At 35.3% G+C, this 24,959-nt stretch overlaps 3 protein-coding genes and 1 long non-coding RNA gene across 10 annotated transcripts; 3 read left to right on the forward strand and 1 right to left on the reverse strand.

Annotated features, from left to right (window-relative positions):
• Window positions 1-244: 244 nt before the first annotated feature.
• Window positions 245-9,111, reverse strand: LOC147509979 (putative protein phosphatase 2C 60). 7 transcript variants are annotated; one of them, XM_086602105.1, is made up of 12 exons: window positions 8,877-9,010; window positions 8,073-8,198; window positions 6,285-6,348; window positions 6,073-6,173; window positions 4,201-4,309; window positions 3,829-3,979; window positions 3,443-3,568; window positions 2,773-2,896; window positions 2,579-2,655; window positions 1,875-1,927; window positions 982-1,036; window positions 245-656 (listed from the first exon to the last, which is right to left on the reverse strand). In XM_086602105.1, the coding sequence occupies exons 6-12, from the start codon at window positions 3,976-3,978 to the stop codon at window positions 441-443; spliced, it is 801 nt and encodes a 266-aa protein (XP_086458231.1). In that variant the 5' UTR covers window position 3,979; window positions 4,201-4,309; window positions 6,073-6,173; window positions 6,285-6,348; window positions 8,073-8,198; window positions 8,877-9,010; the 3' UTR covers window positions 245-440. The 7 variants fall into 7 exon arrangements, 5 of the variants coding, with proteins under 5 accessions (XP_086458231.1, XP_086458229.1, XP_086458227.1 ...); XM_086602103.1 differs by lacking the exon at window positions 6,073-6,173 and having other exon boundaries at window positions 8,877-9,111; XM_086602101.1 differs by lacking the exons at window positions 6,073-6,173; window positions 8,877-9,010 and adding an exon at window positions 8,277-8,427.
• On the forward strand, window positions 8,522-10,464 carry LOC147509980 (PMP3 family protein At4g30650-like). The gene is made up of 2 exons (XM_086602106.1): window positions 8,522-8,743; window positions 10,165-10,464. Exons 1-2 carry the CDS (start codon window positions 8,654-8,656, stop codon window positions 10,291-10,293), a joined length of 219 nt encoding a protein of 72 aa, XP_086458232.1. The 5' UTR covers window positions 8,522-8,653; the 3' UTR covers window positions 10,294-10,464.
• Window positions 10,465-10,783: 319 nt separating this feature from the next.
• On the forward strand, window positions 10,784-11,267 carry LOC147509981 (uncharacterized). Its single transcript, XR_015218671.1, has 2 exons — window positions 10,784-10,913; window positions 11,145-11,267. It is a non-coding gene; the product is annotated as an uncharacterized LOC147509981 (long non-coding RNA).
• Window positions 11,268-16,645: 5,378 nt separating this feature from the next.
• Window positions 16,646-23,286, forward strand: HCT (hydroxycinnamoyl-CoA shikimate/quinate hydroxycinnamoyl transferase). Its single transcript, XM_086602107.1, has 3 exons — window positions 16,646-17,047; window positions 17,516-17,969; window positions 22,243-23,286. The coding sequence occupies exons 2-3, from the start codon at window positions 17,562-17,564 to the stop codon at window positions 23,119-23,121; spliced, it is 1,287 nt and encodes a 428-aa protein (XP_086458233.1). The 5' UTR covers window positions 16,646-17,047; window positions 17,516-17,561; the 3' UTR covers window positions 23,122-23,286.
• The last annotated feature ends 1,673 nt before the right edge of the window (window positions 23,287-24,959 follow it).

Genomic DNA, 24,959 nt, shown 5'->3' on the forward strand with positions numbered 1-24,959 from the left:
TTCTGCTTTACTAGAGAGTTTGTTTTCACGTTTACTGTGAGTGGAGTTTGTGGGTCTTCGATATTGCAAAATTTTCGTTTGATTTTTACCGGTTTTTTCTATACTTCGATATTGAAAACCTTGACATATATAAACCAGGCCAGTGGCGGCTACCTTTGATGATTGGAAAACTTGGATGCATAGTTCTGTTTGATAATCAATGTCCAAATACTACGGTGGAAATAGAGCAACCGGACAAATCGAGAATCTGAATTCTAAGTCTAAATTTTCAGGAAGATCTATACAGCGTAACAGAAAAATATCAAAAGTAACAAAAGCCCAACAAGAAGGAATACAAAATCAAACGCTCATCTAAGTTAATCTAGTTTTCATAAACAATATACAACTATAAACATGTTTTACAACCACCCCAGTGTTTGGAAGATCGTGTAAAATGAGGATCATAACTCTCCAGAGACCAACTGGACAATTTTGAGAGTTGGCCGGGAAGCTCGTTCAGATGTTGATGTTTGCTTCTTCACAGGTAGCTTGGATTGACTGGTCTTCTTGAACTGCACCAAAATCATTGTCATGTTGTCACACCCTTGCCCGCCAGCTGTTGATGGAGCCAAACACCTATCAAACACTCTTTCACATACTGCCGAGAGTGTGCTTTCCTGCATGTTTGATTAGCTTAATAACATACTCACAACCCATAATTTTTTGCACCTTTAAATGTGATCTATATCCACTGATCCAGACTGTTAGATACATGAATCACTGCTTTTAGTCTTTTAAACTAGTCATTACTGACTTCTAATCTTTATTGTTGAGCCATTAACAACTCTTTCTTTCCCACTCAATTGGGATTTTATCTCTTGACCATGCAAAATACGTTGACTGAACAAGCCGGACCAATGCATCAATGATTCCATATGCAAATGATTCACATTTTATATATATTCAACTTGTATGACTGCAAAGAGGATCTAACCAACTTACAGAGATCAACTGTTCATGTATGAAATCAACTAGTTGCTGGCTTGACATGCAGTCCCTGGAAAGAAACATGCAACAGGTCTCAGCAAAAAACAGAAAGTAGAAGCAAATTCAAAAGCCAATTGAATAACCAACTTAATCATTACTAATCATCTGACATATAAAAATTAGAAATGCCACACACAGACAACATAACATTCATGTGACCTTTGACTTCTTGTTCTGTGTTTGTGGTTGACAAATCCAAGTAGAGAAAAAGTTATATAAAGAAACGTCTGAGTGGAGCAAATATGATGACTATATGACGAACCTTGCTCTGAATTTTAATCCTTTAGACAATGGAGCTTACAAAAATCATCAACCAAAATCGAAAATATATCTACTGAAAAATGCAGGATTGCAGCGTAGTCTGTTTCATTATCCCAAAATATTACTAAAATTCAAACATCTTTGTCTTCTTTATGTCCAGCGATGAATATTAAATGTAGGACAGTGTTCAGTTTCTTCCAGACGTGATATAGGAAAGAGAGAAGCTTCCTGTGTCTGCCTCCTTAAGGCCATCCTTCTTATTATGATTATTATTCACCTTACACTAATTATGTCGCAAACATTTAAGCCTTTGTAAGGTGATAATTACAGAACTATAGTTTTCAACTTTTTATCATATATTAAAAGTTCACCAGCAGATTAACATGGAAAATTCAACGTCCTAAGCAAACAATGGAACTTAACAAATTACCCCATCAGAGAAAACACAATATCCAATGTAACAAGTGGAGAGTTTCAATATGCATAAATCCAACTAGAAATCTAAAACCTCAGATTAATCAAATGTAAGCTTCTGGGATCAAAAGAAAATATCTTCTACGAACTAACACTACGCGAACAGGACTTACCAAATACCATCACATGCCAGCACAAGAAAGTCATCATCATCACAGAGGTCCACCTAAGAAGAAAAATAAAGACCTTAGGAGAAGAATGAATACAGCTGAGAGAAACGTTGCTATTCATAAAGAAGTAACATTCTTGACAAAAGAAAATAGAATTTTCAGTTCCCCACGCTATTCTCAAGTATAGATGCAGAGGAACACAAAATGTGGGTACTGCAATATTCAGGAACTATAATGCAAGATTACTAATCCAGAAATAGAGTTAATTTGAATATTCTATCTGAAAACATTTCGTTTAATACATCTTGCTGAAACCACAATTCTTGATGAATCTGTACTATGGTATAAAGTGTTTGCCAATCTACCATTTCTTATCATACAAATATTATCTGTGAGCTCAATCAATTTTTTTTTTTGAGAAAGGGTAATTTTGATTAGAAAGAGGAAAATTTGATGGAAGTAAACAGAAAGAAGAAAGAAAATTACATGAGTTCAATCAACTCGATCTACCATATCATCCATTTATCAAAGTCATGCAAACGGTCTGGAAAAATTATAGTATATGAGATTTAACGCAAGCTATGGATTTGAAGCTATGAAAATGAGCTACAGGTTCTTAAATGTAAGATATACCCAAGGAAGAAAGTAACAAAAACTGAACTTATCATGAACCACCTCATTAGCAGAAAATAACATATGGTACATACAGTGTTTATATCTGGGTTGGCAGTTATAATCTGCTTTTCTGCAGGTAAAAACTTGTTCTGTTTAAACTCCATATCTCCTGCAACCAACCGAAAGGAGGTTCTAAGAATCAAGTACCAGGTATTCTCATCTCCTTTTTACTTCAGGGGGTTAAGGTCTTAGCATATATAGATCTCAAAAGCAGTCCAGTACGTACCTATTGCTCTTGCCAAATTCAAGCTTCCATTTACACGCCCTGCATGGATAAAACCACCAGCTTTAAGGATCCTTTCTTTCTCACCCTCAAGCTCAGGCTTGTGATCCCTTGACAAATTGTACGCCTACAAAAGATTTCCAAATTGAGCATCAAATATACCAGCTCTTTAGTATTTACAGAAGAGTTAGAGACAGTGTGTTGCCAATAACTTATTCTTCCTTACATTTTGTGCATTTAATCATTCTTTTCCCTTCATGTTATATATCTCAAGACACCTCCCAGTGCATCTCTACTCTCTACAGACTAACTTATCCTTTAGCAAAAAAACTACCAACGCACTTACCAATTATCATCTGTAGAACGGCCACAATCTAGTCATATTGAGTCAAGTACTATATATTTTCTCAAATGAAAAAAAAGTTCTTTGGGATATTAGGAGCAAGAGTAGTTCAACAAACAAATTAAAAGTTTTAGACAGTAAGGGCCAGTAACTGTATTAATCTTATTTCTACTTTTTGGTCTGGGGGGGGGAGGGGGATCTAAACCAAAAATTTAACCGTTAATTGAAGTTAAGCAGGGCACACTTATAGCATAAAAACAAAGATTAGAAACCAAAAAAGTTTTCTTAACACAGTATGGAGATACGTAAACAACAACTACTAAGTCTTACCTGACCCTTCCTAGATATGACACAGCGTGAATCACCGGCATTTGCAACAACAAGTTGGTTGTTTCGTATGACTGCAACACAGGCAGTGCTTCCAGAAGATGGTCCAGAAAAATCAGAGTGGGGCCCCTAGTTAAATGTTTGAATAGCATAAGATTAATGGAGAATTGACATGCTAAACCAAAATCCAGAGGGAAGAACTAAAATATACAAAATTGATCTTTGTTTTCACAGCAGGTTCATGTTGACATGAAAAAAAGAAATATACAGATGTCACTCAACAATAACAATAACAACAAAGGAAATAGATGTCATGTAATCTTGTTTGAATAAGATCTGGCTAAAAATACTAAAATAGCTAGTCCATGTTCATAAGCTAATCAATGTACCTCCTCGAAAGCCCAATCATCCACATGGTCATTAGCCTCACCTCTAGGAAACCATATTAGACCTTCTATCATACCGGTAAACTTGTTAAATTTATCACCCAATACAGCTAGCTCTCTCCACCCTCTTTGGCCCCGCATCATCTCATCCATTCTGCTCAATAGAAAGAATGCTACATTTAGATATAGTAGGAAACTGATGTAACTATGAGTTTTGCCTTGCTTCAAGCTACCAATGAACAAAGAGCGCCGTTTTTGGGTGATGCAACCCAGAAAGGTTCCACCTCTTTATTTTGCCTATGAATATACTGAAATCTCTTCAGAAGTTCAGAGCAAATGTAACAGCTAAATTTCAAATAGAATGATGAAAGGTACCTAATAAAGGCTTTCTGAACAGAAGTGCCTAAATCTCCAGCTGAGTACGCTTCATTCTTGAGCACTTGTTGGTGAAGGTATTTTCCGCAGAACTTTGCAACTACTTTACCTGGAAAGTGGAAATTAATGACATTGAGGCCATTTTCATAAGTAAAAATACATTTTAGACAATAAATTAAAAAGGTTCTTGTTAAGAAATATATTAGTATTACTCTATGATGCACGGATACTCCTAAAATGCCATTGCACCCGTATCGGTCGGGTACGATACCAATACGGGTACTGGATACTTCTAGGGTACTGGAATCCCTGAAATAGACCTTATCCAATAGTTCTACTCCATTGAAATGTAAATTGTTCTTGAGGCTTCAAGCTGTATTGACTTTGACATGTGTTATAATAGTTTTTCACATGTTCCTGACTAACTTTACTCAAAGAACTAATAACATAATTTTCCGAATATACATATATTTTAAAATATTCATATTAATTAGCCGTACCCATAGGTTGTACCAGTATCCTAATATTTCAAAAGAGTTGTATCATACCCTGTACCGGTGTCGCCGTATCTGTACCTGTATTCGTATCGGTGCATCATAGGTATTACTGTATTAGGAAGATATTGTATCTAGGTATTAGGAAAGATTTTATATCCTGCATATTAGGAATGATTTTGTATTATACTACCACATATCTTATAAATGTGGTAAGTGAGTAGGTAGTATAATTTCTGTCCTTGTTTGTATATTAGGTTCCTAGTATTATAAATACTTGTAGAGTAGAGAGATAAGATAACTCTCTACAATCTCTACAAATCTTTCCCCAACCATTATTCCTTTATTCTTCTTCTTCATCTTATTACTGGTTTCCTTTATTACGATAATGTTACAACTCTCCTAGCATCACCATTTACAGTTCTCACAAAACTGGGTAAAGAAAGAACGACAGCATTGATTCTAAAGAACTGGTCACAGTACAACCTACATGACCATAGGTCACTGATAACTCAGTTCATATCATCACTTGAAAGTATGTCGCTATCCATAAGATGTAAGTTGAAGAAGCAGTTCATGCATATTTAGGCAAATAAAAGGATCGCAAAAAAACGTGCAGTTCAGGACAGAAAGTTTGAGTATGATTTGTTTTCGTATTCCTTTTCTAGATAGGTAATGACTCCAAGATGAGATATCTTAATAAGGAAGCAGATAATACGCAAACCTATGAAGGTATCGGAAACCAAGTTTTCCATTTTCCCTTTCATTATCAGGAAGAGGGAACATATTTTTTTTTTTTTTCAACAAATAAGCAAGGGTTAGGCAGACCCCACCTGTATTAATAATCAAAATTTTCTTAAATACATTTGGCCACTTGCATCCTCATTTACAAAACCTTGTGATACCTGGTCTAATGGAGGCCCAAAATGTATAGTAGAACAACTATTTTCCTGGTTAAGACTGGCTAAGTAGTCTGCCACTCTATTAGCTTCTCGGAATACATGTGAGAAGGAAATAAATCTAAACTTTTGTCTCCTCACTTCTATAGACGCCACCACATCCAAGCAATACCACGGTGGTTTCTCCACCTTGTTTATGGCATTTATGGCTCTCAAAGAAAGGGATTCATTCTTATTTTTAATCTGTGTTTTTTTTATTAGAAGCTACTCTATACATAGCGATCCCCATCCCTTCCCACGCCAAGCAACATACATATTGGAATCTGAAAAAAGAACTCAAATTGATGATTTTAACATTGTATACTCATGCCGGTGGACCTTGTGAAACTCTTATATTACAACATTACATAGCAGACAGGGTGTACTAGACAGTAAGGTTTGCTCATATGGAACCAATGTAGAAGCATAGAGTAACATACTGAGAATAGGAATTTTCTTAATGAAGAAAATCCTGAGAAAATAATGTCAAAATCCAAAAGCCCCTCACTCAAGTCAATACCATACTCCACCAGACAACCTTCTGGATCCTCAATCAGAGCATGTGGACTATTAAGGTTCAATTTCTTCCCTTTGATTAAACAACCGCACCACACGTAAAAATTGTACAGATGACCATCATAAAAAGCCTTACCTCCATGGCCATCATAAACACCAAAGAACGACGTACGGTTGTCCAGGTCTGGGAAAGCTGCATGCTACAGAGAGCACCGTATAAGCTTAGCCAATAATATAAGTATATAACTACTACGAGAGTTCAATAATGTTGTGATTAGAATGCATGCACATCACATATAGTGATCAGATACATTGAAGGAAGAGAACAAACAATTTTTTTTTACAAAGTACTGCTTTAGTATTTAAAAAATATCCATCGTCAATAAACATCATAGTATTTATAGAAATGATACATATAAAATACAGGCGGTGCAAATCACTGAATATTAAATATAGGCTCTGAAAATTAATCTACATAATAAAACTAGATAAAAAAGAACATTTAAAAATTGCATTTCTTACAAAAATTGACCGGTTGTCTTAATTAACATTCCAAAGTAACATTATTAGCATTGTGCATGCTTGATATCCATATAGACCTAGAAGTTGTCTATTCCTATAATGTTCCACGGGAAAATGTTAACAAAAAATATCAAGATATAAATGTTCACAATAGCTGTAAAACTCCACCTTCTCCTAGCATGCTACAAAAAGATCAGCCTTATTTGCTACACTAGAAGACAATTTTTTACCATAACTATGCAATGCTAATTTGTAACACGGGTACTTCTGGTTTCTCATGCCTACGCTCCCCAATGAATCTACTCATGAATGAAAATTTCTTCAAATGTACCTTAGTGTTAGTCTATGAGTCTATCACCCCCTGCTACGTGTTTTCACCATCAAAATATATAATCTTCTTTTCATTTCATCACTGCACTCTTTTTAAATATCTAACTGAGAGTTATTTAAATATATAATTATATCAATAAAAGAACTTTAAGATCAAAAGCTACAAAATCTTAAACTTTTGACAAATTCTGAAAACCCGTTTTTGTCACATATACTGTCTCTACGCCAAAATTGTGTTTCCTTCTGTTTTGGCTTTCACATGCTTTGCATATACGAATCACACTGTTGAATGTGAAAGTGAATCATGAGCATAACATCTAAGTCAAAGTATACTCCATAAAATCCTCATAACAACTTGGTGGGATATATATATATTGGAAATTAATTCCACCACACGATCATCACCTCTACAATATTGGACAAGGAGTGATGGACCTTAGGTCAAAAAGGTGGTCTTGGTATTAGATGATCTAACCTAGTGGGGTTTTCCAATTTCATATAGACATGGCAAAGGTGACTAGAATGTGATTTTCTTTCTAAAGAGGAAGAGGAAACTACTGTTTTCCTACGACTCCTTCCCCAAAACTAAAAGGTTAGAGGGGGAGCAGTATCTTTGAAAGCCATGCTCAAATAAACTTCTAACCACGATTTTTGATATTCCTTTTTTTTGGATCCTAGATCTCCTTTAGAGATATATTGCAGTCCTAACTAACCTCTGGGGCTTCCTTAGAGGTGATCCACAGCTCTCCTAGCAAACTTGATACTGACAACGCCGTTAGCCGTGTACATAGTCAGTGGAGTTCCTATTTGTTCTTCAACCAGCTCCACAACCTACCAGTTATGGCGTATGCTACGTTTTTCATCACGTATGCAAAAATCTATGCACTCAAATATATGAACTCGAGAGACAAAGAATTCAAAACACAAATGCTAATATTCCAACATATACAACTGCATCCCATCTAAAGACCATCCTAACAAAAAAAAAAAATCTCATACATTTAACACAAATGATCATCATTTAAAGTAGATTGATATGATCAAATAATAAAAAAAACATATATGTACTCACAGCATCTTCCATAGTTGCACGCCACCCTTGCATTGAAGATAAACCATACTTAAGTCTACCATTCTCCCCGTCCTCTGATAACTTTTCAGTTTTTGGACTGCTTAAATATATTCCCATTACTTGTATCTAAATAATCCAAATCAAGAAAATTTAATCTTAATCATCAAGATAATCCAGAAAAAACCAAAAGTAGCAAATACTTACGTGAGAATCTAAAGTGAGAGAGAGAAACTTTTCTTCTTTTCTACTTAATAAAATTCCATCTTATCTCGAAAGAGTAAAAAAAAAGGCGGTAACTTATATATGGTAAATATAATATATTTACCAAGTGGACATGTGCGTGGTGGAACATCATATATATAGTGTCGAGTGTCGACGACACATACCGAAATTAAAATATCAGGTCGTCGGTGAGATCACGTGACGCGCGTCATAAATAGGCGACTTCCAATCTATACAGCTATTCCTCTATTCCAATTACAGAGAGGACCCCTTTTAATAGTTAGTTTGTAAGTTGGCTTTTATCATTTCTGTTTTATTTTCTTGTTTTTTATTTCTGTTTTGTTAGCTTGGAATTAGTGATGCCGAGCGGTGCTGCAATCTGCTGCGAGATTATACTCGCAATCCTTCTTCCTCCTTTGGGGGTTTGCTTCAGGCATGGCTGTTGCAGTGTAAGACTTCTCTCTCTCTCTATCTTATTTATCTATCTATCATTCATGTATTGACCAGAATCATGCAAATATACCCAATTGATATATGGAGTTGGTGACATAAGGGTATTGTGTTAAGAGTGTCTGTAGTTACCATTTGATTACAATCTTTAAGGGTATCACCAATAATAGAAGAGAATAGCCTACTAAATCGGTTTTTTATTGCAAAGGTTGAGAAACCACTCCCTACGAGAATTTGATGGAAGAGATAATAGGACAGATGAAGAGATCAACTGAAGCATATAATTGAAATGAAGTTAGAGGAAGATAGGTGAAGAAAGTGCCATTTTTTAAAGAAGGAAGGATGGGCAAATTCCACTGTGTCCCCACGTGTGTCCAATGCAGCACATATATGTCCTACGTGCTAGGGTAGTTTAGACACGTCGCGGTTTGGACACGGCATGGACGCGGACATGACTTATATAGTTAATGCGAGATGTCTTTATGACTCTTGTTGTTGTAACTTTGTTTATGAATCTTAAAGTATTATGATATGATTTAAAATCTAATGTGACATCAATATCAAATAAATTTTAAATATCATTTAATATCTGTGGCATTGGCAAGTGTCCGCATCCTACTTTTTTAGGATAAGATCGATGTCGGTGTCAATGTTAGTGCTTCATAGATGGGCAACTGCATGCCTGTTTCTTGTTCCTATTGAAGCCTTTTGTTTTCGTTTACATAGAAACACCTAAGAGAAATCAAACAGATGGGATGAAGATATCCAGTGAGGCTGGAAGGCATATTAGATAAAGCAAGAAAGGTAAAGAGTTTAAGAAAGTGTTGGCTCTCTATTCTTGAAGAAGGATGAATAGGCATTCATCTGTTTGTTTTTGGATTATTTTTTCTCTCTATTTTTTTCCCCTGGTTTCAGGAGAGATTGAAGAAAAAGAAAAATAGAGATGAATCAAGGGAGAGATGACAGTTTAGAAGTCGAAGTACACCAACAAAATAGTCAGTCATGCAATTCTCAATTGTGTATTTAAGTGAAATTTCCTTTCTCCCCTGGTTACTAATTTTGAGCTCATGAGACCAAAACATTTTTTCTTGCTTAACACGCAACTAAGAAGGGAGAAATTGCTATGTAGGCATTTTGAAACTTAGTTATAGATTCAATCTAAGATTCAGATTTCTTAACAAACGGCCTCTTAAGTTGTCACCCACTAAAGAGACTGTGTTGATCCAAGTACCTCGCATTCAAATGCCTAAACCAGACGTGGTCACAAGTTCATATTAGTTCAAGTGAAACTGTCCAAGTTTCCTAGTACCAAGTTCGGACAATAGTCACTGAATAATATCCAATAATTGAAAGTTTTTTGTTAGAAGTAAATCCTTAGACATTGCTAAATGTTTTAACCAACTGGTTGTGGTTGTTTCAGGTGGAGTTCCTGATCTGCTTGCTGTTGACGATTCTAGGGTACATACCTGGTATCATCTATGCACTTTATGTTATTGTTGCTGTCAACAAGGAACCCGAGCCCGATTACTGGCGCCCTATCAATGCTTAGCCCTAAATCTTGTGTTTGGAATTTTTCGAATGTATCGGACTAGCTGCTTTCAAGTGTTTTCCTTTGATTTTGCTTTATCTAAATTATGGATCTTTGTTCCATCTCATTAGTAAGTTATGAATTGTTGTATTATAAGAACTCAGAAGTACCAGTGTAAGTATTTCGTGTACCTTTCAACTTCTTGCATCTGTGTAGATCTGCAGTTTGATATCCAAATCTAGTTATTTAGTTAGTCAGCAGCCATTTAACTGTTAGATCGTTCTTTAGAATGAGGTAGTGATCCTTTTAGATTTCGATTTACATCAATGGTTGGGAGTCGTTCCACGTATATGTCCTTTGCAGTTAAAAATTGTATTTCCCCTCAAGCCCTCAAAACTATGGAGGCTGGGGTTTTGAGACATGGGCAGGAGCCGATCTATGTTCCTTAAATGTACAGTTTTAGTTTTATTTATGTAGAGTGGATTAACAATTTGAGCAAGGGTACTGACGCAGCGCAGCTGTGCAGTTAAATGGCGAAGGGCTAACTAGGCACGAGGCCCGCTAAGGATGAACCTAAAGCCAGGGATGGATCTAGGGGTGCCTAAGCTGGCCTTTGACTGCATAGTGATTCAGTTGCTGTGGTAAGATTTTTGTGGAATTAATTGATGGGCTTAGGGGTACTTATCATGGTTGGGTTGTTGCGTTTTCCACGCAGACATGGTGCAGCAAATCTTTATAAGACTTATATAGTTATATGACTAGGTTCGTTTTCCAAGCAGACATGGTGCAGCAAATCTTTATAAGACTTATATAGTTATATGACTAAATTGGGACATTGCCGTAACACATTGTTTTGACCTTAAATGCTGTAGGTCAGTTTGCTGATTTGGAATCAGTCATGTTGTGTGGTTTGATGTGTACCAAAGTTTAGGTAACACTTCATTCATTTCGAAGGGAAGTATATGGCCTTTGTATGATAATTACGTGTTGTTTCTTGATCTTCTTTGCCCGGTATGGCGTGATAGGTAAATATGTTTTAGCATAACTCAAAGCAAAATGAGTAATATCAGAGTAGAAAGTCATCTATTTTAGGCAAAATGCGCAATGGCAGATTAGCAGAGTATTCTTATTGAAATAATCCTCTTGCTCAAGCCTCAAGTTGTGTTTGGTGCTTACTGTTACAAACGTGAAACGTGTTGGGTGATAGACTGAGTGGGTGACCAAATTCATGCAAAAGCGGGGCCTGCTGTTTGACTATCTCCAACTGTTCAGTGAAATAATGCTATTCTATCAGGGCAAATTTATACTTTTGACTATAGCAGGATGCCATTTTCATCTCCAACGGTTCAAGAGTCAGTTTCCTCTCGCCTCAGCTGACATGTCATATCATGTGGTGCCAAGGTTTAGGAGTGTGGCAATGAGTCGGGTTCGAGTCGTGTCATATTTGGGTCACGTGTTAGGAGAGCAAACTCAAATCCGACCAAATTACTAATCGTGTCGAGTTTGTCAAATCCAAACCCAACCCACCTATATAATGGGTTATTTAACGGGTGATCTGCTAAGTCAGTGGGTCAATTTCAGATCATTTTCGGATCGGATTCACAGACAACCTGTATGTAAAATATTTAATATTTCACGATTTTATTTATAAAAAAATATATATATATAAAAACATATATATATTAATTCTAAAAAACAATCCATAATCCAATTACATATTAATGAAAATTGAATAACGAAACATATATTTATCGAATGAATCAATATGATGGTTAATCTTCTCTTTTTAGTAGTTTTTTTTAGGTTGTTAGGATAGTGAGATTTTAAAAAAGAATGAAACTTATCTTAAAATAGGTTATACATGTCACGGGTTGATGACCCGACCTATTAGACCTAAAAATTAATCGGGTCTACTAACAGATTATTCGGGTTAACATATGTGACTCTAACCCAATCTATTTATTTGACGGGTTTGGCGGTCAACTTTTAAATGATCCAAAAACCTTTTTTCCCAACCCAAATCCACTAATTTCATGTCGGATTCGTATTGGGTTAGCAGGTCGTATACAAAACTACCACCCCTACTAAGTCTAATTGTTATTATGCTAAAATCAATGCTACATATGAATCATATTCACTGAGGTTAGTAATATAACAGTTTGGTGGACGGTCCTTGGTCGGAGGTTGGTTTAGTTTGGTCATGGTTTGCACTTTGGAGTTAGTCTTAGGTCTTTTGGAGTTTGGGCTGAGAGAACTTAAGGACAACGTTCGGTGGATAAATCACTCACGAGGTTTCCGGATAAGAGTTGGTGAGAGAGGGACTTGCCAAATGACCCGAAAGTTAGCCCCAATGATATCATTAATTGTCGTCGACCCACCAACTTTAGCGCGGACTTCATATTTTTTGTTTTTTTTGGGGTAAATTTCATATTTCCGTCTTCTTCTTCTTGTCAAATCTTTCGTTTTACATTCTATGATAATAATAACATTATTTTTTGTTATCTACACTTTTTTCTTAAGATTATATCAAGTCAATACTCAAGTGGAGACTATTTCTACAAATATCCAAAAAAAAAAAAAAAAGAGACTATTTCTACAACTATTGTCAAAACAGATTTGAACCCTATTATTGTGTAGTTGAAAAATGGATGTTAGAATAAATTGATTTTCTTGTTATGGAGGTTTAGGACGTATATTTACTGAGAATATTTACTGAGAATTCAGAATTTCATTGTAACAAAGCGTAAGAACATCATCAACATGCTGCTAAATTTTTTTGTGACGCATCAGTTTTTTTCATCGATTCAAATTGCTAAAAATGTGTCAAGTACCAACGCATTTTGACAAAATTTGAAGTTTCTATTTCGGACAGAAATAGTTGTTCCGTTCCAATTTAAATATATCCATTCGGTTCAAAAAAAATTCAGTCGTTTTAATTTTTTATTAAAATAAAATTGAAAAAGTTATGAACAGCAAAACTTCTCCCCTTCCAATTTTTTGGGCCCCACATCCAAAATCGACATGTTTTTATTTTTTAATTACAAAAAATAAAATAAATTTGGACGGCAAAACTTGTCCCGTCCCACTGTGGGACAGGACAATTTGTCCCGTGCGGCTCATTTCTATTTTTCTCTCGAATTTGGTTTGAAATTTGACAATTGTTAAAATACAAATTGTGTTTTGGCAGTACGTTGAGGATCGAAATTGCCAAAATCATTTCCATCTGTCACATTAGAAATGAGATATAACAACGCGTTGATGATGCTCTAAGATTTTAATAAAATCCTATTGCGAAAAAACCCAACGAGAATAAAATAAAGGAGAACATAATTAAATTTTTATCTAACAGGACTTAAACTCTTGGTGGTGAGAGACTTGGAGACTTGGAGGCTTGTAGCATCCCAATGGTATACCCAATTGTTGATCAAAGTAACTCATATATTCACAAGGGTGACATCGAATGTATAATTTCAATAATTTTACACTTCATCCAGCCCTAAACGTCAGCCGTTGGGTGATCTCCAATGTTTGATTTTAGTAACTTTACTCTTGATACAACCGATAAATAGCCGTCAAAATGGGTTTAAAAGCCACTCTCAAAAGACCAAATTTGAAGATAGTTTTTGAGTTTTTTTAGATGAATTTTGATATGTTTAGGTTTGGAAGATTAAGTATAATATATATATATTTTTTTGGTAAAGAAACATTAAGTACTAGAAAGCAAGGATCAAAATATCGAATTTGGTGAATATATCAGTGTACCCAAAAACCGATATATATTGAAAATATCGGATATATCTAGTTTTTTTGTGACCAGTCAAAATTTTGTTTTGTATGTCGATATATCGGAAATATCGTCGATTATATCAGAAATATCGTCTATTATATCAGAAATATCTATAATATATCGGTCAAAATCAACAATATTTGGTTAAAGTCAACAATATCGGTCAAAGTCAACAATTTATATCGGATATATCGGTCGATATATATCGTTATATAGAAAATTTCAATATATATCGGAAAAAAATTCAATATTTGGTGGATATATATCGGATATATCAATATCGGTGTACCAACAAAACGATATATGTCGGCACTATATCGGATATATCGGCGATATTTTGTTCCTTGTTAGAAAATAGACCCGTGCATACGCACCGACTCTTTTAAAATTTTACTCAACAATCATAACTATACATATATAAATTTTCTAACAAATCGTGATTTCTATTTTTGTCGCTAACCCGTTTTAATTTGCTAACAAATTGTTTTAATCAAGTTCTTAAAACCCGTTTTAATTTATCAACAAATTGGTTTAATTAAGTTTTAAAAATCCGTTTTTTAATTGGGAGAGGAATCCCGTTTTAATTTAAAAGTGTGATTCCTGTTTTTAATAGGATAATGATTCTCGTTTTAATTAGAAGTGTTAGATTTTTTATTTTTTATAGAGGAGAAATTTACATTATAATAGGAGAAAGATTTCCGTTTTAATTAGAAGTGTTATAATTGCTATAATTGACGACGTGGAATTTTAAGAGAACTAGAAAAATACCCCTTATGGGAGCTTTAATATTAAGATATAGATAGATAGAGAAATTTTGACTTAACCTCCCAAAACTATGTAGCGTTTTGATTAAATTTCTCATTTTAAAAATCATTTGAGTTTCCCCCCACTCCACCAAATTTGTGTGTAACAGACTTTGATATTTTACATATTAGCCATTTTGCTCTTATAAAATAGTCGTTGGGTTAACTTGGGTTTTTTTTACTTAACCCCCCATTTTAAAAATCATTTGACTTAGCCCCTCAATCCAGGTTGATATTTTACATTATGCCAATATTGCCCTTCTTCTTCATGAAGTCATCAACTATGAAAATTAATTCCCAAAAAATGGTGATCCAATCATCAAAACAAGACACGAATAAAGGTAAAAACCAACTCATACACACAATAAATATAAACAAACCTTATAATTCCATGTTTTATGTTTTTCGCAAAGATATAACAATTCAATAAAAAAAAAAATAGTATGTTCTCTCTAAGAAAAAGGTTTTGTGCACCAATTACAATATCAGGATTCAATTTTGAGTTGATTTGGGGTTAGTGTGGATAGTACATAACCTGTTATGGAATTTATCACATTTTTTTTTAGGTAGTAGAGATTTATTTCCATGGTTGATGAAGAAGAAATGCAATGTTGTAAAAAAAATAAAATATCAACCTGGAGTGGAGGGCTAAATCAAATGATTTTTAAAATGGGGGATTAAGTCAAAACGCTACATAGTTTTGGGGGGTTAGGTAAAAAAACCCCAAAACAACAAAATAACCCAATGGCTATTTCATAAGGGTAAAATAGCCAATATGTAAAATACCAACATTTGTTACACACAAATTTGACGAAGTGGAGGGAAACTCAAATAATTTTTAAAATGGAGGGTTTAGTCAAAACGCTACATAGTTTTGGGGGTTAAGTCAAAATTCCCTAAAAGTATATAGGTTTGGAGTCCACCGTTAGGAACTTAGAGCATCTCTAGGTGGTAGTATCACCTCCAAAATTCCAAAAACTCAGAATTTCAACTCTAGATAGAAGCAAATTCGATCCCATCACCTGTCCAGCCGCATTTTTGTCGCAAATTTGGCATTTCGGATGAGGATGCGGAACGACAGTAGTAATGTCGCGCGCCAATGCAAATTTCGCCACAATTTTTTTTGTTGACTTTGACCAGCACCAAGCACCAGTGGTACTGTCGCATGCCATTGCTAATAATGTCGTGCAAGTTTTTTTTTTACTTTTTCAATTTGGTGCGACAGTGGTAATGTTGCGTGAGTTTTTTTTTTCAACTTGGGGGCGACAGTATCAATGTCGTGCAAGTTACCCCTATTCCAAATTTGCGAATGATATTTGTGACTACTTAGAGTTGGTCAAAATTTACGTCCAATTTCTCCAAATTTCACCTTCAAATTTGAAGAAAATACTACCACCACCTAGAGATGCTATTAGGCTGAGTCCAATGGTTTGTCACTCTCTATCTCTATCCCTCAAAATAACAGTGTTATACGGATTGAGAGTAGGTTTGGGTGAGCAATGGGTTGAACAATCCTACACCACTTGAACTGGCGCGGTTTGAAACCCAATTTTTTTCACGCCACTTCGACCAGCACAGAATGAAAACCAAAAATAAAATAAAATAAACAATCCTACGCCATTTCAAATGGCGCGGTATGAAATTGTATTTTGTATTCCAAGCTATTTGGGTTTTTACAAACCACGCCATTTCAACTAGTGTGGAATGCACTCTCTATTCTTCAATAATACTCTCTATATACGAGGAGTTATATAGAGATAGGGAAAAAAAACCACCGTCACTCCCTCCGCTTTTGAGAGAATGGTAGCAATGGCTACATTCCAACAACAAAGGAGGTCTAGAGTCTAGACGGTACTTAGATTTTCTATTTTTTGTGACCGAATTCGTGGTGGAAGTCGTTGGGTCACCCGTCCACGTCAGTGGGCGCGGTAGGTAAGTAGCCCACCCATTACTGCTTTTCTTTCTCCCTCTTACTCGTCGTGTTTAAATACAGATTTTTAAACGTAGTTGGTGAGGATCCAAAGCCATTACCTCCCCACCTGGCCACCTGCACTCTCATTCTCACCTACATCCTTGAGCAGTTTTTTTCTTCTTCCTCTTTAGTCTCCGTTGCATGTTCATCTCTTCATGTTCTTAATATTCTACGCGATATTTTGATCCATACCAACATCTCTTACTAGGCCAGGTACTTTAAATTCAAATATTTTTCAATTTTTTGCTGTTTTCGTATGGTTTAATCTGAATGAATGGTTCCATTTTTTGGTATCACACACATGACATGACGCACCAACTAAGCTATGAAGAATTGGCATGTTTAAGATATCAAAAAAAAAAGTAACATATATAACATTTGTAAGCTAATGGTGGGGATCAAAAATTTTCTAGCACACATTAATGTACCTCTTAATGTTGAATCAAAATAAGCAAAAGCAAGATTCTGGCGATTTCTCCAATGTCCCTCTTTGTTATTAAATATGGCAATTCTTAATGAAGGAAATTTTGATCAATATGGTAAACAAAAACTGTAGATTCCAGTACAAACTTTATTTCTTGAAATAGTTGCAGTCATTATCATTGGTACCATGTCAGCATGTTTCTCTTCTTCTAATATTAAATTATTAATACGAGTATGTTTGTTGTTGTTCTGTTTTAGTGCTGTGAAGTAAAGTGGGTGTTGAAAGAATTAAAGAACACCAAAGATGATTATTGACGTGAAGGAATCCACCATGGTGCGTCCAGCGGAGGAAACGCCGAAACGGAACCTTTGGAACTCCAACGTCGACTTGGTGGTGCCTAGAATGCACACACCAAGTGTGTATTTCTATGGGCCAAATGGTTCACCAAATTTTTTTGATGCTGCTGTTCTTAAGGAGGCATTAAGCAAGGCTCAAGTACCATTCTATCCAATGGGTGGAAGGTTGAAGAGGGATGAAGATGGTCGAATTGAGATTGATTGCAACGGAGAGGGTATCTTGTTTGTCGAGGCTGTAACAGGGTCAGTTATCGATGATTTTGGTGATTTTGCGCCTACTTTGGAACTCCGGCAACTTATTCCTGCTGTTGATTACTCTGGCGACATATCTTCATATCCTCTCCTCGTGTTACAGGTATGTCTTTATGAACTTTATTTTAATTAAAGTATACTGAATATAATGAAAGCAATCAGGTGTTCAGTGCCAAATTTGAATATGAATATTTCATTAAGAAAGATAATATACATAATGATTGCTTTGCAGCCTATATTGACATTTTTCTTGGTTTTTTGTTTTTATATCTAGTATAAAGCTTCTTTAGAGATGCTGATAACAGGGTAGTTGGTGGATATGAAAGTTGGACATAACCAAATAGCCAATACCATATTCTTTAGTTTAATCAGTGTTGTATTACTTATATTGTGTAAGTCCCACCAAAAAAAAATATTGTGTAAGTCAGGGTTAATGCTTCTCATTTAGTATTCTGGCTGTTGTTCTGACTTTTTAGAATTGAAATCACATAGTAGTTAACACCTTGGAGACCAAAAAATAAACGCTCTGATGGTCAGTAAACAAGCATTTTTTCTTGATCCTGAAATTAATGTTTTGTGACATATGCTACTGGTTAGTGCAGGGAATGGGGCGGGTTCGGGTCGGATATGGCTATATCTGAATCCAAACCCGAATCCGAATAAAACCGAAATTTTATATTTGAATCCAACCCAAATCCGATCAGATAACACTAAAAATACAAAAAAAAATCCAAAAAATATATCCGAATCCGAATCTAAATAAATAAACGGATATGAAAATCGACCCAAATTCAAACTATTCGGATTCAGATTGGGTCGGATTGGGGTCAATCCCGACCCAATTCCCTGCCCTACTACTGGTATTAAGGGGAAACCAACATTGACATTGTGTAGAAATACTTATAAATTAAGAGTTCATTACTTGGTTAAATATTGTCTAACTCAGCTCATGTTTTGCTTGGTCGCTCCATTTTGCTTGGTCGCTCCATTTAATCCTACAATTAATTTCCTATGATTCTACTTTTATCAAATTAGCTAATGCTAGGGTAAGTTAGGGCCAATGGGTAATTAACAGGGTTCTGCTGTGAACCCGCTCTCATTCTCTGCAACAGATGGGGACATTTGGTATGTCTCTTAGTCTCTTACGTTGCTTGGTCCTACAAGTATACAACATCACAACCTAAACTCCTGGAGTCCTGCATACCAAAGCAAAATCTAACCATACCTACGAGGAGTTACCCTTAGTCCATAGTGAAGACGTGGAAACAAGTGAACAACAGCTGTCCTAATATACATGATTTTTGACTTCTCAAAAAATATATACAAATACTAGCAAACAGTACGTGCTCACGTGAGCAAGAAATATTTAGAATACGTGGAGCTCATAGTTAGAGAGAGAAAAAAATATAATTTCTCTTTTTTTTTTTTTTTTTTTTTTTTTTAATTATTTTATTCTAGTGGGATCTACAGAAAAGATAAAAAAAAACCAAAAATAAAAATAAAATAAAAAATAATGTGTGGACACTATTATGCTTGGCCCACCGTTTTTATCTTTAAGACTTAAACATTCAAATATTTACCATTATACCATCAGTTTTGGTTTTTTTAAGTCTTTGAAAATCAAATAATTACCATTTTGCTCCTGTGACGAAGACAAATGTGACACCAAAACACTATTCTTCCTACCCCATATTTTTCTAATATAATAAGATGTATATATACATGATTTTTGTGGATATAGAAAATTGTTTTCATGCCCCATTTTACAATTCAAAAGATCTAAGAGCATCTCTAGGTGGTAGTATCACCTTCCAAATTTTTCAAATTTGTTTTCAAAACTCGGAATTTCGTAGATATCCAACTCTATATGAAAGCAAATTCGGTCGCATCACCTGTCTAGCCGCATTTTTGTTCGCAAATTTGGGATTTCGGATGCGGATGCAGAGCGATAGCGGTAATGTTGCACGCCATTGCAAATATCATCCCAATTTGTTTTTTTTTTTTGACTTTGACCAGCACACCGTGCCAGTGGTACTGTCGCACGCCATTGCTAATGTCGCGCGAGTTATTTTTTTTAACTTTTTCAATTTGGTGCGATAGTGGGAATGTTGCGTGAGTTTTTTTTTTCAACTTGGGGGCGACAGTATCAATGTCGCGCAAGGTAGGCCTATTCTAAATTTGTGAATGATATTTGCGACCACTTAGAGTTGGTCAAAATTTTAGTCCAATTTCTCCAAATTTTGTCTTCAAATTTAAAAGAAATACTACAACCACCTAGAGATGCTCTAAGACGGTGTTAATGAGAAGTAAAAAATAGTTCAACTCCAATCCACTATGATGGCCAAACTATCTTTTAAAATTAATTGACACAAACAGGGGTGCAATTATATTTTGTTTCAAAGTTTTGGTCGATATCGTCTCATTACAATTTCAAGTTACTCTACCACGATTCAAGTTACACTACCAAATGTATTCTCCTAAATGTGAAATGAAGTATGAACATTTCTTCACTTTGTTAACAAGTTTTAAATTTTTAATAAAATGGTTTTATAGATCTGCACCCCTATTTGAAAACAAATTAGACTTGCTTCCCAAATTCAGGAAAATTAGACTTGCCACCCCACACACACACACTGTTTCAGTCAACACATTTTGACCGTTATCTCCTAGTAAAATGTCCCAACTACCTTTTTATGTGTAAAAGGTTTTATAGATCTGCATCCCTATTTGAAAACAAAATTAGATTTGCCCCCCCAAATTTAGGAAAATTAGACTTGTCCCTCCCCCTCCCCCCAAACTCACACACCGTCTTAATCAATGCATTTTGACCGTTATCTCGTGGTAAAATATCCTGTGTGTACATATTTTAGCAAATGAATATGTGACACGTGACAATATCTTCTTAATGCTCAGGTATGGACTTAGTGTGGGTAGGAAGTATCAGAACACACTTTAAGTATCCTACACTATCTTACATTGTAGGATACTTACAGCCATGATATTTATATAAGGATACTCTTATTGTGAAGAAACTCAAGTGACAAAATACCCGAGCGTTAAGCTTCAAGTGTAGGATACTCACAGCCAGGATACGTAGGATATTTTTCATTATTCTTTGATCATCAACAAAATATTTGTGTTTCTAGATTTGGAAAAATCATTACACATGTCCCAACTACCCTTTTTAATCTCATGGCTTTATAATGAGATTAAAACCATTTGTGACATTTCACCACGAGATAACGATCAAAATGTGTTGACTGAGACGGTGTGTAAGTTTTGGGGAAGTCTAATTTTTTTTTTTTTTTTCAAATAGGGGTGCAGATCTATAAAATCCAAATACCTAAAATACCTAAAAATATTTAAAAGGTAGGTGGGGCATTTCACCATGAGATAACGATCAAAATGCGTTGACTGAGACGGTGTGTGAGTTTGGAGAGACAAGTCTAATTTCTCTGAATTTAGGGAGACAAGTCTAATTTTGTTTTCAAATAGGGGTATAGATCTATAAAACCCTTAATAATATAAATAAAATCTGAAATTATGTTGTTTTCCAACGATTATAAATTAGTTAAGTATCAAATTTTCATATATTCTGAGGGGTCATTTGTTTTTCTGAACGTCTGAATGCTGAATGTTAAATGGCTCAACCTCTGAATGCTAAATGTTGGATGTTAAATGGGCCATCCTCTGAATGCTGAATTTTGAAAAACATGTTTGTTTTCTGTTAGCATAACCTGGCTATAAGGCTGAATATAAATCATTCGGACAATTTTACTAATGCTATCTATTTTAAACACTAACCTGATTTCTTGTAAAACAAAATATATATTATATTTGAGGAGGGGAGATGGATTATCGAAGAAAAGAAATGATAAATAAATTTATTTAAAATATGCTTTCACAAATATATTTTAACGATTTATTTTCATATTTTGTTTATTTTCAGAAAATATATATGTAATTCTATTTTTTAACAAAGTGGATATCATTCACCCAAAAAAATGAAAAAACTCTACGCCAACATCAAATTTTGAAGAACCTATTTTGAAGCCATAAAAGTCAAGATAAAAAAGTAAATGAGTTATTAAGAAAGGGCAAGAAGGGACTTCTCGTTTCAAATATTAGAATTCAGCATTCAGGAGAAATTTTGGTGCTGAATGCTGAAAGTACTACTGAATGCTTAAACTACTTTAAAAAAATAAACAAGTTTTGAGGCTCTGAATGCTTAAAACTTAAGTTTAAGAGGCTCTGAACAAACAACCCGTAAGTGTTAAGTTGTTATGTTATACTATTGGAAGAACTGCCATTGCTTAATAGTGGGCATATCTTCTGCCAGTAAAAGAGGATATTGAGTTGGATACATGAAAATTCAGGTGACTCATTTCAAGTGCGGTGGAGTTTCACTCGGAGTGGGAATGCAACACCACATTGCAGACGGAGCATCTGGTCTTCATTTCATTAACACATGGTCCGATATGGCACGCGGTCTTGACCTCACTATCCCACCATTCATTGATCGTACGTTCTTGAAAGCTAGGGATCCTCCAACCCCCTCCTTCGAACACATTGAATACCAACCACCTCCTTACATGAAAACCCCATCAGATTCCAACTGCACCGCTGTAGCCATCTTTAAAATCACACGGGAGCATCTTAACATTCTCAAAGCCAAGTCCAAAGAAGGTGGCAACACTACTAACTATAGCTCCTATGAAATGCTTTCGGGACACGTTTGGCGGTCCGCTTGCAAGGCCCGTGGCTTACCTGATGATCAAGAAACTAAATTGTACATTGCTACCGATGGACGGTCTAGATTGCGTCCTGCACTTCCTCCTGGTTACTTCGGCAATGTCATATTCACAACTACTCCTATAGCTGTATCCGGTCAACTCAACTCAAATCCATTATTTTACGCTGCGGGTAAAATTCACGACGCATTGGCACGTATGGATGACAAGTATCTCCGATCGGCTCTTGATTATTTGGAAATGCAGTCAGATTTATCAGCCCTTGTTCGCGGAGCACATTCATTTCGGTGCCCAAATATTGGGATCACTAGTTGGTCTCGCCTTCCCATTCACGATGCAGATTTTGGATGGGGCAGACCCATATTTATGGGGCCTGGTGGGATCGCTTATGAAGGGTTGGCCTTTATGCTTCCGAGCCCAACAAATGATGGAAGCTTGTCATTGGCTATTTCTTTGCAGCCTGACCATATGAAACTATTTGAGAAGTTTTTATACGATCTCTGAATGTTGACAAGGTCAATAATGACATTCAATGTTGGTTTGTTTGGTTTTTTTTTTTTTTTGAGCAATGTTGGTTTGTGAGTATGTTTAGGACAAAACACTTGCATAGTTGCATGCTTCCATGTTTCGTTCACATATTACAACAATAAAATATGATTCTTTACTCTATTCTAAGTTTTAGTACATGTTGAACATTCTTCCAAGGGCCTGTTATTACTCTATTATTATTGTACTACAGGCTAAAGCGATAAAAATAATACGTTTTACGATTCTAGATATTTTAGGTTCGTTTCTAGATATAAAAATAATACGTATCCTTCCAATATAGGTTCGGTTCTTGAAAATAACTAGACACGAACTAAGTGATCTAGATTACAGTCTGCTGAACTGACTCACAATGTTTGTCGTAACTGGGAAGAGGGCAACAGCCTATCTCACTTCAAGTACAACTTTGGCATGGCCTCAGAGGCGCAAAATAGTCACTCGTTCATGCAATCACAATATGTGTCGAACTTAGACTGCAGTCAAAAATACTAAAATGAAGAAGGGGACAAAAAAAAAAAAAAAAAAATAAGAAAGATGTCACGCATACGTGATGAGTGATGAGTGATAAATGATGAATTTGCAGTCACTTAGTAATAAGAAGGGTAAATTAGCGATTGCCCCCAGTTTTGAAGATTGGTTTTGTGACACCCCCCACATAATAATTTAATTTAGATTACCCCCCACATTCTAACTTTCTGTCAGTCAAACAGTTAGTTGACTTCGTTGACTGTGGTCAAGATTTCTATTCAAACTACATGACGAAAATACCCTTGATTAAATGTGGGGGGTAATCTGAATTAAATTATTATGTCGGGGGTATTGCAAAACTCGTTGCAAAACCAATCTTCAAAACTAGGGGCAATCGCTAATTTACCCATAAAAGTAAGTTAATGGAGCACTAGATACCTTCAATAAGATTGCATCAGCTAATTTACCCATGATATATATAGTTTAATAAAAGTAAGTTAATGGAGCACTAATTTACCCACATTCTCACCCTTGTTCTAAAGAATTAACACATAAAATGGATAAAAATTCAAGAAGCATGTACAAACAACCATACTCAACAATAGAATCTCGCATTAGAGTATCTTCAACTTAACTCTTGTGTCCATCACTCTTTGCATATTTTGTCTCTAGTTATTTCTCAAAAGCCTCTACATAAAACTAGACATCTACAACCTTAAGAATGACATTACTGTTTGTTTTTGCAGTGAATTTATAAGAAGATGCTCTCAGAAATGAGGAAAGAAGAAAAACAAAGAGAAAAGGGGCCGTGTCTTTGTGGAAGGGGGCGCCCCTAAACATAAAATCGTGAATGATTTAGTGGACGCCCCAACAATTACCTTCATATATTCAAACCCTATATTCAACAAAAGTGATAAATTTAATCAAAGTGACAAACTTTATCTAAATTACCTTCATTTTTGGTAAAAACAACTCTTGATTAGCTTCATCTTTTCTTGTTTTGCAATGGATCTTTTACTCTTTTTACTCTCTATTTTTTTCGATTTTTTTGGGTAATTTTTTTTTTTTTGGTCTGTTCGTAAGTAATTGGGTTGTTTAGGCGCTAATCAGAGAAACCCGTGTCACGTGGTTAAACGCGTGAGGTCTCCGTGGTTTTTCTTTCTTGGTCACATTTAATAAAGGGCATTTTCGTCATGTACTTTGAACAAAATCTTGACCACGGTCAGGTTAAGTCAACTAACCTGCTTGACCGACGGGGAAGTTAGAATGTGGGGGTAATCCAATAAATTATTATGTGGGGGTATCGCAAAACCAATCTTCAAAAACTT

The sequence above is a fragment of the Coptis chinensis genome, chromosome 3 (assembly GCF_015680905.1).
Source record: "Coptis chinensis isolate HL-2020 chromosome 3, ASM1568090v1, whole genome shotgun sequence".
Lineage (NCBI taxonomy): Eukaryota > Viridiplantae > Streptophyta > Magnoliopsida > Ranunculales > Ranunculaceae > Coptis > Coptis chinensis.

Bases quoted from the DNA above. Each gene is read 5' to 3' on its own strand.
- LOC147509979 (XM_086602103.1), bottom strand. The intron at 3,569-3,828 runs GTACATTGATTA...ACATTTAACTAG, and splicing joins ATGATTGGGCTTTCGAGGAG to GGGCCCCACTCTGATTTTTC. The intron at 1,037-1,874 runs GTAAGTCCTGTT...GTTTCTTTCCAG, and splicing joins CTGGCATGTGATGGTATTTG to GGACTGCATGTCAAGCCAGC.
- LOC147509980 (XM_086602106.1), top strand. From the start codon at position 8,654: ATGCCGAGCGGTGCTGCAATCTGCTGCGAGATTATACTCGCAATCCTT. The intron at 8,744-10,164 runs GTAAGACTTCTC...TGGTTGTTTCAG, and splicing joins TCAGGCATGGCTGTTGCAGT to GTGGAGTTCCTGATCTGCTT.
- HCT (XM_086602107.1), top strand. From the start codon at position 17,562: ATGATTATTGACGTGAAGGAATCCACCATGGTGCGTCCAGCGGAGGAA. The intron at 17,970-22,242 runs GTATGTCTTTAT...ATGAAAATTCAG, and splicing joins ATCCTCTCCTCGTGTTACAG to GTGACTCATTTCAAGTGCGG.